General features: G+C 42.8%; 1 protein-coding gene across 1 annotated transcript in view; it reads right to left on the bottom strand.

The window, feature by feature from the left end:
- LOC133222874 (ankyrin repeat domain-containing protein 26-like) overlaps positions 1–15,388 on the bottom strand; it is a 59,813-nt gene that overhangs the window by 17,428 nt on the left and 26,997 nt on the right. The window contains exons 25-31 of the mRNA XM_061373025.1: positions 10,762–10,969; positions 8,673–8,856; positions 8,044–8,190; positions 5,536–6,489; positions 3,563–3,715; positions 2,489–2,664; positions 2,197–2,290 (exon numbers count right to left, since the gene is read on the bottom strand). Coding sequence (XP_061229009.1) covers positions 2,197–2,290; positions 2,489–2,664; positions 3,563–3,715; positions 5,536–6,489; positions 8,044–8,190; positions 8,673–8,856; positions 10,762–10,969 — 1,916 coding nt within the window. The remainder of the gene's footprint in view (positions 1–2,196; positions 2,291–2,488; positions 2,665–3,562; positions 3,716–5,535; positions 6,490–8,043; positions 8,191–8,672; positions 8,857–10,761; positions 10,970–15,388) is intronic.

Raw genomic sequence — 15,388 nt, 5'->3', positions numbered from 1 at the left:
TAAATATATATTATCTAGCATTATAAAATAAAAAAATAAAAATAAATAAAATAAAATATAAAAATAAGTGATTTGTTCCAAAAGATAAAAAATAAGTCTTGTTCCAGTCTGAAGATGCCAGTCAGGCCTCCAGCACAAACTGCTTGCCATCAATATCTGCTGTAGAATTTCCATGACTTGATTTGATGAATACCCTTAAAGATCCTCAGGGCAGTGAGAGGGCACGCTGCAAGTTCACTGTCCTGGACTTCAAGACAGCAGACTCTGGACTCTCCTGAAACCTGCTCAGTAAGGTTCCATGGGATAAAGCCCTAGAGGGCAGGTGGGCCCAAGAATCCTGGCTGATATTTAAAGATCACCTGTTCCAAGATCAGGAGCACTACATCCCAACTAGAAGGAAATGCAGCAGGAGGGCCAGGAGGCCTCCACTGATGGATAGGGACCTGCTAAGAAAACTTAGAGGGGGAAAAAAGCAGCTTATAAAAGGTGGAAGCGAAGACAGGCAGCCTGGGAAGAACACAGGGATATTGTCCAGGTAGCTAGGGATCATGATGGTCAGGAAAGCTAAGGCCCAGTTCGAACTGAGTCTGGCCAGGGATGTCAACAGTAACAAGAAAGGCTTCTGTAGGTATGTTTCTAACAAAAAGAGACCAGGAATAATGTGGGTCCTCTCTGTAAGGAAACAGGAGAACTGGCTACCCAAGATTTGGAGGAGGCAGAGGTTCTTCAATGACTTCTTTGCCTCAGTCTTCACTGGCAAGTGCCCTGACCACACCGCTCAAGTCTTGGAAGACAGATGCAGGGACTGTGAGAATAAAGACCTTAAGCCCACTGTAGGAGAGGATCACACTCAGGATGACCTTAAGAACCTGACTGTACACAAGCCCAAGAGACCTGATGAAATCTATCCACGCGTCCTGAAGGAGCTGGAAAATGGTGTCCCTCAGGAGTCAGTGTTGGGACCGCTCTTGCTCGACATCTTTGTCAGCGACATGGACACCGGGACTGATGCCGCCTCAGCGAGTCTGCCGACGACACTAAGGTGTGTGGTTCGGTTGATACGCTGGAGGGAAGGAATGCCATCCAGAGGGACCTTGACACGCTTGTGAGGTGGGTGGATGCCAAACTCCTGAAGTTTAACTGTGACAAGTGCAGAGTCTTAGGTCCGGGTCAGGGCAATCCCAGGCAAAGCTACAGGCTGGGTAGGGAAGTAATTCAGAGCAGCCCTGCAGAGAAGGACTTGGGGGTGTTGGTCATTAAGAAACTGAACATGAGCCAGCAGCGTGAGCTCACATCCCAGAAAGCCAATCGTATCCTGGGCTGCATCAAAAGGAGCGTGACCAGCAGGCTGAAGGAGGTGATCCTGCCCCTCTATACTCTGCTCTCATAAGCCCTCACTTGGAGTACTGTGTGCAGTTCTGGTGTCCTCAACATAAGAAGGACATGGAGCAGGTCCAGAGGAGGGCCATGAGGATGATAAGGGGGCTGGAGCACCTCCTGTGTGAAGAAAGGCTGAGAAAGTTGGGGCTGTTCAGCCTGGAGAAGAGAAGGCTGCATGGAGACCCCACAGAAGCTTTCCAAGGGGCCTACAAGGATACTGGAGAGGGACTTTTCGTCAGGGACTGTAGCGATAGGACAAGGTATGATGGGTTAAAACTTAGACAAGGGAAGTTCAGGTTAGATATAAGGAAGTCCTTTATACTGTGAGGTGAGGGTGGTGAGGCACTGGAAGAGGCTGCCCAAAGAAATGGTGAATGCCACATCCCTGACAGGGTTCAAGGACAAGCTGGACAGAGCCGTGGGCAACACAGTCTAGTGTAAGGCATCCCTACCCATGGCAGGATGATCTTCAGGACCTTTTCAACCCTAACCATTCTATGAATCTACAATACATATTGCAACAAGTGTTTGAAGCAGCATCTGATATCACAAAGGGTCTAAAGCAGACAACAGTTACACCAGCTTATTAATGTCAAATCTTTACCTTTTAGAGCATTAAGAAGGATTTGCTATAGTACCATGGGAAACTCAAAATCAGAAAGCTGGGGAATAGACCAGGCTGCTTTCTGAGCAGCCTGTATTCTGGAACTGAGTTTTCCCCAGGCTCTCCAGGAAAACCTCATCTTAAAATTTCCCCACAGAAACAGGTAACTAGGCTCAGGAGCTCACAAAAAGGGAAGTTTATGATCAGCTTACTGAGACGGAGGCTTGCAGGTCTCTCTGAAGGGCTTCAGTCCTACTGCTTTGTTGCTGGACCGTGGCTTCCAATCTGGCCTTTTCAATTTCAAGACTTAGAAAGAAATACAGGTTTTATTATAGGAATCCATCAGAGCACCAATTCAGAAAGAACAGCATGAAATAACACAATCAAATCCAAAAATGTCCTTCAAAACAGTGTATCAACTTGCTGTGATACAAGAAGACTGTCCTGCTGTTTTCACACAGTTCCAGAATGTGACAGACAGCTTGCTTCCCTCTGTTCTCTTACCGCTGCACGTGTTCTTCCAGTTGTTTGATAGTAGCATTAGTCCCAGAAGATGTCAACAGAAGGTCCTGCAGTTTTTGGCAAGAAGCTACTGCTTCTCTTTCCTTATTATCCAAGACAGTCTTCAAGTCATGGACACAACACTCAGACTGAAGTTTCTGTTCTTCCAACTCCTGGATCTGTCAAATCACAGCAAGAATACACAGTAGTCAGGCGAGCTTTTATACAGAGGAGTCAGCTGCTCTGCTGTACATGCTGTACAAATAAAAGTACTGCATGTATCTGCACACATCCTCTATGCAAAGAGTACATTCACACCTTCACGTCTACCAGCAGAAGAACAGTGTTGCTTCATCATCTTTTGTTGGCCTCTCCCATCCCTCCGTTGATTTCCTATAGCACAGTTCAAAGTACCAACACTGCCTCTCCTGCCCTTTTGGTGACTTGTGACACTCTTTCTATCCACTTGCTTGCTCCATTGAAAAGGTGAATTAAAAAGTTTATACTTCTTCTAAAGTGTCTTCAAGACTCCCTCTTAAGGGGATTTGATTACATTTTCAGAAATAACACTGCAAAATATGTTCTCTGACTCAGAAAGAAATTTACAATTCACTTTCAAGAAGGCCACTTAATGATGGGAAATCCTTAAGCAGGGTGAAAGTAGGCTATGGGAGGGAAATGGATAAATGCAGAGTAAGTTACAAAAGTATTCAGAATTGGTACATCACCTGGTGGTGGGAGTAGGGGGTAAACACAGAAATCATAAAAAAAACCAAATGTAGGAGGCCAGTATTTCTACTCTTCTCCAGATATCAGACATGCTTGGCCAAACCAAATGCAACACACCAGTTTATTCTGCAAAGCACATTAGCAAATACAAACACCTTTGTCTAAGTAAGGACATAGTGTCTTCATGTCAAAAGACATGGGCACCAAGCTCATAAAACAGTGCAATTCATTCAGACATCATTGAATTCATCCTGTTCATGTCTTTTTCCTAGGGTTTTAGGACAACATTCATTCCTACTTTCATCAGGCACTCTCAGATTTTTTCATATAGTTACAGACATTATGTACCTTAGTGTTAGCCTTTTCCAGTTCCTTTTGCAAGCGCAGCTTGTCCTCCTCCAGGTCACAGCGGTAGCGTGTAGTAACTTCAAGTGAAGCTTCTGACATAGACTGCTTTTTAAGAGCATCGGCAAGCTCCTGCTGCAGTTGTCTGACCACTCCCTAATGAAACAGTTTAATGAGCATGATGAAAGTTTTAAGAACATTAAATAAACCTTTAACTTATTATATAATTAAATCTGGTTTAGGATTGAATTCAAAAGGTATGAAATTTTGCCTGCAACCAGCAAGCATCTGTACAGATGACAACCTCTCTTCACTTCTCAGCTGAGCACCTACAAGCTATTAGCAGCTGTTCATGAGGGCTTGTTTCCCAAAACATAAAAAAGGCTCAGGTATTATTCTTCTCTGAAAAACATACAACTGCGATCATGTGTTTTTCTAACAATATCCAAAGAAATCTATTGTAAGAGACACAATTTGACTGCAAATATTAACCAAGTGACCAAAGGCAGGGCTGTGCATTAGATCCCTTTTGTCTATTCCTCTATTATAGAAATATAATTAAAAAGATATATGTGAAAGCTCTTTTCAGGTATGCTTTAAGTATGTGCTGAATCACATTCTTCTGCAGCCTTCTTACCACCTTCATTTCAGACTACCGAGTTTATATCGACATTAGATTGATGAAAATCTGGATAGTTCATACGTGTATATCAAGTATCTTCAAAATGAATCTGTTATTTTGGTAAGAATATAAAGCAATTCACAGATTAGTATGACCAACAGTACTTCTGGAGTTATTCCCTCCCCCTGTGGCAATTGACAAATAAACAACAAGGTGGTTATCTGAAATCCTGGATTTGCTATGAAGAAGGAAATGTAATTTTAAATCAGTATTCAAGCTATTAAGGGAGGCAAATCTTACACCAGGGAGTAGAAATATTAAATGTGATTAGTTCTTATCTTTCAGAAAGTAAAAGATTAAACAAAATGGGTAAGGCAGCTTTTAAATCGCTGCTCTACCTGGAATTGGTAGAATATTTTAACAATAGAGAAGAGAGTACCTTCTCGTAAGAACATACATAACAACGCATTCTCCCACTGCCTACAGCTTTTTCAGCTATCTGTAACTCACTCCTACTTCTGCCTTTATTCTCTTCCACTCTTTTTCCCTTACCAAAGCCACCTACATGCAGTAATAGGAGCAACACTTGGTTCATGTGTGTTTGAGCAACGTAAAATGATGCTAGTGCTCTGCACAGGAGCATGTTTCATACTCATGTACTGTGTGAATTTGTAGAATGACAGTTTAACTGATGTCCTAATGAGTATTCTGTCCAGTGAATTAGTCTTTCGTGGAGCCATAAAGAAGGAACGCATTTAAATATGGCTACACATCATAAAACAGAGAAAAGAAAGCTTAGGTTACTGTCTGAAATTACCTTCTTGATGACCAGGCAGGCCCCTCAGAACCCCAACACACATACACAAATAAGCACCTGGACAGTACTAACTAATACTCTTCAATTTTGGTAGCAACATCTGGAGAAGTCATTTTTTTTTTCCTCTGTAGAAGCTTAAAATAAATCCATCCCCATCACTTCACTTGTCTGCATCTTCATTTCTCAACCCTCGCAAATTGGATAGCTCTTTGTGTCATTAATGCAAGACATAAAAATCAAACACAAAATCATTCTATAGGGCATAAAAGAGACTAATGAAAGAGTTAAAAAAAATTGTAGAGAAGAATCACTTTTCTTGGTAAAGCTTAGACTTTTTTTCTATTCTCTGCTCAGATGTGAGCAGTAATATCCTATTTGCTAAAACCTTCCACAGTTCTAAGTGGAAGATGATAAACTGGAACAGATCACCATTATTTGGTCCCATGCATATAACTTACACCTGGTACATTTTAGGAAACTAAAACAGCTTCAAGAGCTAAGAGACTTTAAATTGTTCTTTCTAAGTATACACTTTACCTCTCTTTCTGCTTTCTCAGTCTCGTATTTAAAGACTTGTTCTCTTAAATCAGTACACTTGGCATTCAGTTCCTTATTTCTCTCTTCCACTAGGCGAACTTGCTTTTCAGTATCAGCTCTGAGTGTATTGAAAATATCATTAAACCGATCCTGTACATCATTCACTATTTTTTCTTTGATGATCCCCTTGTTCTGCATATCTTCCAGTTGCTGACGGAGTAAAAGGTTTTCACTCTGAAGCTGGACCAGTCGCTCCTGCATGGATTCCTGCTTTATTATACATTTGCTTACTTGATCTTTCTCAAGTTGTCGAGCATGATCACATTCCTTTACCTGACACTGGGCTTGACTTAATTCTTTTTGTGTCATTTCCAAAAGCAGTGTTTTTTCTCTGAATGTTTGTTTCAACTGGTGAAGCTCATTTTCTAGACTATTAGCTTTGCTTTCGGCTTTACTCAGCTGCTGAGACAAGCTCTTATTGGTTTCTCGTACATCAGAGAGGTCATGATGGAGCTTGTCTTGCAAGCGAAGCCATTCATCACGTTCTCTCTGAAATGTTCGTTCTACATCAGATTTTGATGACTGATGACGTTCAAGTTCTTGAGCAGCAGTGTTCAGACGGGAACGTAATGATTCAATTTCTGTCTCTAGTCTGTCTTTGCTTTCTTTTGTCTGCTCAAGTTTGGAAGATAGCACTGCAGATTCTGTCTTTAATAAGTTCAGCTGTCCATTGTACTGAAAAACTGTTTGTGTTAAGGCTTCTTCATTTAGTTTCAGTTCCTTTTTGAGATCCTCACATTTTTCTTTCAAGGCTTCATTTTCCTCTAAATATTTTCTTTCTTCCTCCTGCTGCCTAAGTCTTACTTGGTCAAGTTCCAGTCTTAGCATACCAATCTCATCTTGTAGCAACTGATTTTTGTACAACAGATCCTTTTCTCTCTCAGTGTCGGACTCCTGAATGCCGGGGAACATGAACAAATAACCAATTGGGAAATAAATCTACAAAACCACTTCAGCATTAAACTGTGTTTAACATTTCTAATACTGAAGCATGACTTCAAAGATGAGAGTGAAATCTCAGTTAATACATAAGCTATTCTATGAACCCATGCACGTGTACAATGTACGCACACAATGGAAGTGTAACATGCCCCTAAACGAACATCCTAAATATACAATACCTTTTTTTGCTTCTTAAGCCAGCAACCAAACAATAAAATTTATTAGAATATCTCATAGAATCACAGAATAGTTAGGGTTGGTAAGGACCTTAAGATCACATAGTTCCAACCCCCCTGCCAGGGACAGGGACACCTCACAAGTATACCCCAAGCATAAAGCTTTAAAAATTCCAATACTTTCTTATATGTGCATGTCTTTAAAATATTTGTTTTAAGGTTAATTTAGCTGTGTTACAAATCTGACAAAAACAAGGGTAAAAAAGGTATTTTCCTTCTCAACTGTCTTCTTAACACCTACAGGTTTGTATTACTGAAACTTAGCTATACGAATCAATCATCCCTGGAACACACTAATCTTGTATATTTCCTCTTTATTATATATATTTAACTTTCTTCCACATATTCACCCTACATCTATTGGCCAGCACAGCCAAGAAGAAATAATTCTTCCAAGCACTGCACATTTGTAGTAAGTTCAGTAAACTCTTTTCAAGATTTTTTTTTTGTTTTCTTTTTTTAAATGCAGCTTTCATGGATGCTTTTCCCTCCTCTAATTATTCTAACTTCTACAGAGAGTTTAATTCATCGCTGATATTCACAGAATCATTAGGGTTGGAAGGGACCTGTGGAGATCACCTAGTCCACCACTCCTGCCGAGGCAGGGCCACCTAGAGCAGGTTACACAGGAATGCATCCAGGTGGGTACCGAGTATTTGCAGAGAAGGAGACTCCACAACCTCCATGGGCAGCCTGTTCAGTGCTCTACCCACAGAAAGAAGTTTTTCCCCATGTTGAGGTGATATTTCTTGTGTTTCAGTTTATGGCCACTGCTCTCTGTCCTGTCACTGGGCAACACTGAAAAGCCTACATATTCCTTCACTGAATTTTAGAATGTGGAGATCAAAAAGAAAGTCATGCTTGAAGTCAGTCAGTTTGATAATGGAGTAAGTAAAAACAAGTAGTGACAACACAAAGAGTGTCAAAACAGCTTTCTTCCTGGTCAACCTTAATGCAGATAGCTAGGTGTTTTAACTGCTAGAATCCTTAAAAACTAATGAAAAAATGTCTATGAAATGTAAAATAACAAATAGCGTCTCCTATTGGTTTCCTACTTGAACACGCAACTGAGGTGCATACAGGACTGATGCTGGTTCCCAGAGCTTTTAAAGCTATAAGGGAAAACAAAAGAGGTATTTACACAGTTGGCTTACACTGGAAAACTGTAAATAATCCATTAAGAAGAAGAAAATGTTATATAAGATTTTTCATAACTTTAGAACAAACATGGTGAAATTTAATTAATCAGAAAAAAAAAAAAATTGTTTACCTCTGAATTTTTTTCTAGAGTTCTTCTTGCTTCTTCTTCTAGTTCCTTTTGCCTCCAAAGGTGATTGTTCAAAATTCCTTCTTGCAGGGCTCTGGCACTCTTTTCCCGAGAGAGCTGTTTCTGTGTTTCATCACGCTCTTCTTCAACCTACAGGAATACAATTAAACTGCCTGCATCCTGAGAAAAATCAGAGCTAGAAATATCTTCCCATTTTCCTTTGTATTCTTGCAAATATTTTTGTTTCCTCAGTTATGATAAGCTGTTTATAAAAAATAAATCTTAAATTTCTTCTGAAAAATTAAGAAATACAGAATATGTTTTAGCAATTTAGAAAAATAACTCAGTCAGGCTTTGCCTGAAATGCAAAGGAAACCTAAATTTTGAAAAAGGAGAAAATGAATCATTAAATGGAATTACGAACTTGCAAAGAAAAAAAAATTCAAGAACAGACAAAAAAAAAATTAACAGACTACTTGTGAGCCAACGTGTTCTCAGCTGTCCTCAAAATTTGGCAAGTTACCTAATGCCTCTTCTATGAACAACAAAGTACCACCTTCTTTAGGCATACTCAAATACAGTGACAATCAAAAAGGAGCAGAAAATAAGTGTTTACTCATCGTTTAACATACCTGTCTCAAGAGCTTTCTCAGTGTTACTACCTCCATTTCTAAATTCTTCGAGTGTAATTCAAGTTGCTGTTTTTCCTCCATCTCTTTACAATATTGATCATTTTTCCTTCGGAGTTCTTCTCTTGTTTTCTCATACGATGTCTCTAATTTGAGCATCTTTTCCTCTTCTTGTTTCAAAGTACATCTGGAATTAACAGAACATTTGAGAAACTAAAGCACTGATGTAAAAAGTAGATATTCCACATGATGAACTTGCAGAGACAACTCACGCCCCAAAATTATTAAATCTTTTCAGATTTCCTACATTCTTTTCCAATTTCCTATTTTCACTGTAATTTTTAACTTTTTAAGGAATTCCAACTTCATTCCATGACCCATGATATCATTGTACAAGACACCTAAATAAATCACTGAGAGGTATGTCAGTAATAAAACGAAGCCTAGGGACAAATGTGGGCCCTCTCTGGAAGGCAACAGGAGACCTCACTACCTGGGATCTGAAAAAAGCCAAGGTACTCAAGGATGTTTTTTGCCTTGGTCCTCCCCTGCAATTGCTCCAGCCACATCACACAAGTGGCAAAAGGCAGGGACTGGGAGAATGAAGAACTGCCTGCTACAGGAGAAAATCAGATTTGAGACCATCTAAGGAACCTCAAGTTGCATAAGTTCATGGGACCTGATGAGATTCATCTGCAGGTCCCAAGAGAACCAGCAGATGAAGTGACTAAGACATTATCCATCACATGTGAGTTGGGGTGGTAGTCCGGCAAAGCTCACACTGACTGGAACGGGGGAAACATCACTCCCATTTTTAAAAGGGGAAAAACAGAAGACCCAAGGAACTACAGACCAGTCAGTCTCACCTTGGCAAGATCATGGAGCAGATCTTCCTGGAAACTACGCTAACATGGACAATAAGGAGGTGACTGGTGACAGCCAACAAGGCTTCATGATGGGGAAACTGGGCCTGACAAATTTGGTGGCCTTCTAAGATGGGGTCATGGCATTGGTGGATAAGGAAAAAGTGACTGACTTCATCTACCTGGACTTGCGCAAAGCATTTGACACTGTCCCACATTACATTCTAGGCTCTAAACTGGAGAGATGGATTTGACAGATGACCACTCTGAGGAAAAGGAACTGGCTGGATGGTTGCACCCAAACTGTTGCAGTCAGCAGAGACCAGTGACGAGTGGTGCTCCTCAGGGGTGGGTATTGGGACTGGTGCTGTTTAACATCTTTGTTGATAGCATGGACAGTGGAATTGAATGCACCCTCAACAAGCCTGCTGATGACACCAAGCTGTGTGGTGCAGCTGAAACACTGGAGGTAAGGGATGCATCTAAAGGGATCTTGAAGGCTCAAGAGGTGGGCCTGTGCAAACCTCACTAAGTTTAACATGGCTAAGTGCAAGGTCCTGCACCTGGTTGGGAGAATCCAAAGCACAAACACAGGCTGGGCAGAGACTCCATTGAGACAGCCAGGGCATGCTCAGCAAGCTCCCCAGCAAGGCCATCCTACGATACATCATAAACAGAGGATATTTCTTCCCAAGTGCAGAGCTTTGCATATATCCTTGCTGAATTTCATATGGTGCCTGCTGGCCACTCCTGTCTGAAGTGATGTGAACAGTGAGTAAAAACTTCACACCATACATGTCTACCTCAGGAAAATGGGGCAAGGCAATCCCAAATTTGACCTAATAAATAAACAAGCAAGCACACAAATGCTCTCAAATGTGATCAGAGTTGCACTACGTAGAGTTACTAGAATTCCTAATATTATACACCAGCAGTAGCTACAAAGAAAGAATAAGAAAAAACACATCTGAAATCTGTCTGAGAAATTTCATTTTCCCCATGCATACTCTCTTGTTCTCTTCTCTTGCTATTAAAAAAAAATAAAAGTTAAAACAATATCTAGGCATTTCCTTCCCCCAACATTATGTCCCTTATAGTATAACTTGCCCATGGGATTCAAAAACCCCAATTACAAAAGACTAGATGTTTCTCATCCTATTGCCTGCACCACCGACATCTTCTGGAACATGTGCACTGACAACACTTTAACAGAATGCAAGGTTACATACTTAAGGCTATGGATATCACTTTTCCATTCCACTTCCTGGTGAGCCAATATGGATTTCAAATCTCGAGTCTCCTCCACTATTAATTTTGACTCTTTGTTTTCCAATTTCCGTACTTCTCTCCAGACAGCTTTGTACCGATTTTTTTCATGTTTTATTTTCTGCTCATACTGAAGTAGTATGTTTTGAATTTTCAACAAAATAGAAGAACCTGTTTTGCGATAGAAGAGACACAAAACTAAACAAATGCACAAGTACTTGCCAATGTATATATTATTTAATGATTTCTCTATTGAGTGTAGGGAACAAGGTTTTGGTAGTGGGAAGACTGCAAGCAGTGGAGAAGTCTCTATGAGAAGAGGCCAGGGGCTACCCCTTGCCAGACAGAGCTGGTTCCAACGCACCCACTACAGAGCACATCTGAGCCTCTCAGCCATGCTGGTGGCACCTAAGGGAAAACACATTTAGGAAAGGACAAAACCACCACACAGAGGAGAAGGAGAAAAGTATGTGAAAAGCAGCCCTGTGAACAGCCAGTACAGTGAAGGAGGGGAAGAAGGTGCTCCAGATACCAGAGCAGAGATTCCCCTGCAGCCCATGGCAACACAGTGGTGGAGTAGGTACTTCTCTGCAGCCCTTGGAGAAGATGATGCTGGAACAGATACCCACAATGCAGCACTGTGGAAGACACTATGCCAGAGCAGGTAAACACTCCCTCAAGGACCTGTGGCCCATGGAGAGCACAGGCTGGAGCAGATTTTCCCTGCTGGAAGGAGACACTACAGCAGGTATCCTGGGTTCAGCTGTAACGGTTATTTTTCTCCTTCCTAGTAGCTGGTGCACTGCTGCGTTTTTGCCTGTAGTCTGAGAACAGTGCTGATAACACTGATGGTTTTAGTTATTGCTAAGTAATGCTTACTCTGATCAAGGAATTTTCAGTCTCCCCAGTGAGGAGGGACACAAGAAGCTGTGAGGGAGCAGAGACAGGACACCTGACCCAAACTAGCCAAATGGGTATTCCATGCCACAGCACGTCATGCCCAGTATATAAACTGCAGGGAGTTACCCAGAAGGCCAAATCACTGCTTTGGTCAGGCTGGGTATTGACTGGTGGGTGGTGAGCAATTGTATTGTGCATCACTCATGCTTACTGTTTTTTCCTTTTCCCCTTTTAGTTTTATATCTCTCCCCTTGTTATTTCCCTTATCGTTATTAAGATTAGTGGTAGTAGTATTAATGGGTTGTATGGTAGTTAGTTACTGGGCTGCTCTCATCTCAGCATTTACATTCCTTTGATTCTCCTCCATCCTTCCGGGAGTGGGGGAGGAATGAAGGAGGGTGTGAGCAAATGGCTGCATGGTTTTGAGTTACTAGCTGGGCTTATTCCATGATAGCCCCACTCCAACTCCAGTGACAGATACTACAACCACTCCAACCACAGGGGTAGAAAATGCAGCTAAACCAAAGGACTAATCCATGCCAATATCAGTTGCCCCTATAAACGAGAGGAAAAGCAAAAGAGAGGCAGAAAGAGGAACTCATGCAGTGAAAAAAGACGAAGACCCAATGCGCGTACTAGAGTGGAGGACATCTGAACAAGAGTTATTAAGAGTTATTAATACTAATACAGGAATCTGAGGAAGAGGAAGAAGAGGTAACTTCTCGATCCTGCACCTTGACCGAGCTGTGGAATATGTGAAAAGGTTTCAGTCATCTGAAGTACATCATCACCTGGTTGCTCTCATGCTGGGACAATGGGGTCGACGGTCATGAACTAGAGGTAGGGAAGCCAAGCTGGGATCACTTGCTAGGAAGGGGGAACTGACAAAGCGATTGCAAAAGAGAAATGAGCCCTCAGCCTCTGGAGGCAGCTTTCGGCAGCTGTGACGGAAAGCTATCCCTACAAGGACAGTGTTATGTGTCACTCAGGCAAGTGGATCACGATCGAGAGAGGCATCCAGTACCTGAGGCAATCAGTCATTCCAGAGATGAACTGTCATAGACCAGATGGCAGAAATACACCCATAAATCCAGATGAAGTCAGATGTATACGACTCATCTGGCAGAAACTTATGTGAAGTGCACCATCACCATCTGCCCAGTCACTGGCATGAGTGATCTGGTATGAAGCAGCACCACCAACAGTGGATGAAATGAGTCACCAAGTCCGACAGTTCGAAGACAATCTCATCCCTTCCATCATTTCAGCTGTGGAAAAACTGTCTCAGGAAGGCAAACAATTGAAAGATGATCTATATATAGCTTCCCATAGGTATTGATCTCAAACTTTTTCAACCTATTTTGTCCTGTTGAGGAGGCGCAGTGACAGCAGGTTAACTCTCACCTAATAAAATTTTAGCATTGTTTTAGAGACATAGTGATGCTTACATTTATATAATGCTATGTATATATATGCAAGCATCTTATGACAGTTCTCAGCAACCCAGCCGCAGTCCAGGAGGTTCCTCCAGTGTATGGAGGATAACTTCCTCATGCAAATGGTGGACGAGCCAACCAGGAGAGGAGCGCTGCTGGATCTCATCCTCACTTACAAGGAGGGTCTGGTCAAAGCAGTGAAGGTTGAGGGCTGCCTTGGTTGCAGCGACCACGAGATGGTGGAATTCAGGATCTTGTGTGGTAGGACCAGTAGAATAGCAAGTAGAATTGCAACCCTGGACTTTAGCAGGGCAAACTTTGGCCTTTTCAAGCAATTGCTAGGGGAAATCCCATGGACTAGGCTGCTTGAAGGTAAAGGGGCCCAAGATAGTTGGTTGGCATTCAAGGACTGCTTTTTCCGAGCTCAAGATCAGAGCATCCCGACACGTAGGAAGTCAAGGAAGAGGGCCAGGAGACCTGCGTGGCTAAATAGAGAATTGCTGGGTATGCTAAAGTGGAAGAGGAGAGTTTACAGGTCATGGAAGGAGAGGCTGGCCACTTCGGAGGAATATAAGGCTACTGCTAGAGGATGTAGGAAGGCAGCTAGGATGACTAAGGCCTCCTTGGAATTAAAGCTGGCGAAAGGGGTCAAGGACAGCAGAAAGAGCTTTTTCAAATACATGGCAGATAAAACTAACACCAGAGGCAATGTAGGCCCACTGATGAACAGGATGGGTGCCCTGGTGACAGAAGATACAGAGATGGCAGTTACTGAATGCCTTCCTTGTCTCTGTCTACTCTGCCGGAGACAGTCCTGAAGAGTCCTGTACCTCTGAGACCTCAGATGAAGTCAGGTCAACGGAGAGGTTTGCCTTAGTCAATGAGGAATGGGTTAAGAGACCAGTTGAGCAATCTGGGCATCCATAAATCGATGGGTCCAGATGGGATGCACCTGCGGGTGCTGAGGGAACTGGCGGAGGTCATTGCTAGACCACTCTCCATCATCTTTACCAAGTCTTGGGAAACGGGAGAGGTGCCTGAGGACTGGAGGAAAGCAAATGTCACTCCTGTCTTCAAAAAGGGCAAGAAGGAGGACCCGGGTAACTATAGACCAGTCAGCCTCACCTCCATCCCTGGGAAAGTGATGGAACACCTTATCCTTGGTGCCATCTTAAGGCATATCAAGGATAAGAGGGTTATGAGGGGCAGTCAACATGGCTTCACCAAGGGGAAGTCATGCTTGACCAATCTCGTAGCCTTTTATGAGGAAATAACACAGTGGATGGATGATGGCAGAGCAGTGGATGTGGTCTACCTTGACTTCAGCAAAGCGTTTGACACGGTCTCCCACAGCATCCTCACAGCTAAATTGAGGAAGTGTGGTCTGGATGATCAGGTAGTGAGGTGGACTGTGAACTGGCTGAAGGAGAGAAGCCAGAGAGTTGTAGTCTATGGGGCGGAGTCTAGTTGGAGGCCTGTATCTAGTGGAGTGCCTCAAGGGTCAGTACTGGGACCAGTATTATTTAATATATTCATTAATGATTTAGATGAGGGAATTGAGTGTACTATCAGCAAGTTTGCTGATGACACTAAGCTGGGAGGAGTGGCCGACACGCCAGAAGGCTGTGCTGCCATCCAGAGGGACCTGGACAGGCTGGAGAGCTGGGCGGGGAATAACTTGATGAAATATAACAAGGGAAAGTGTAGAGTCCTGCATCTGGGCAGGAACAACCCCAGGTTCCAGTATAGGTTGGGGAACGACCTGTTAGAGAGCAGTGTAGGGGAGAGGGACCTGGGGGTCCTAGTGGACGACAGGGTGACCATGAGCCGACACTGTGCCCTTGTGGCCAAGAAGGCCAATGGCATCCTGGGGTGTATTAGAAGGGGGGTGGTTAGTAGGTCGAGAGAGGTCCTCCTTCCCCTCTACTCGGCCATGGTGAGACCTCATCTGGAATATTGTGTCCAGTTCTGGGCCTCTCAGTTCAAGAAGGACAAGGACCTGCTGGAGAGAGTCCAGCGCAGGGCAACTAAGATGATTAAGGGAGTGGAGCATCTCCCTTATGAGGAAAGACTGAGGGAGCTGGGTCTCTATAGTTTGGAGAAGAGGAGATTGAGGGGTGACCTTACTAGTGTATATAAATATATAAAGGGGGAGTGTCACGAGGATGGAGCCAGGCTCTTCTCAGTGGCAAACAATGACAGGACAAGGGGCAATGGGTACAAACTGGAACATAAGAGATTCCACTTAAACTTG

Source organism: Neopsephotus bourkii, unplaced genomic scaffold (assembly GCF_033783945.1).
Source record: "Neopsephotus bourkii isolate Nb327-2 ecotype Australia unplaced genomic scaffold, CSIRO-AGI_Nbou_v1 NB_1624, whole genome shotgun sequence".
Taxonomy (NCBI): Eukaryota; Metazoa; Chordata; class Aves; order Psittaciformes; family Psittacidae; genus Neopsephotus; species Neopsephotus bourkii.
Note: the sequence above shows the minus strand (reverse complement) of the source record. Positions and strands in the feature narration are given on the sequence as shown.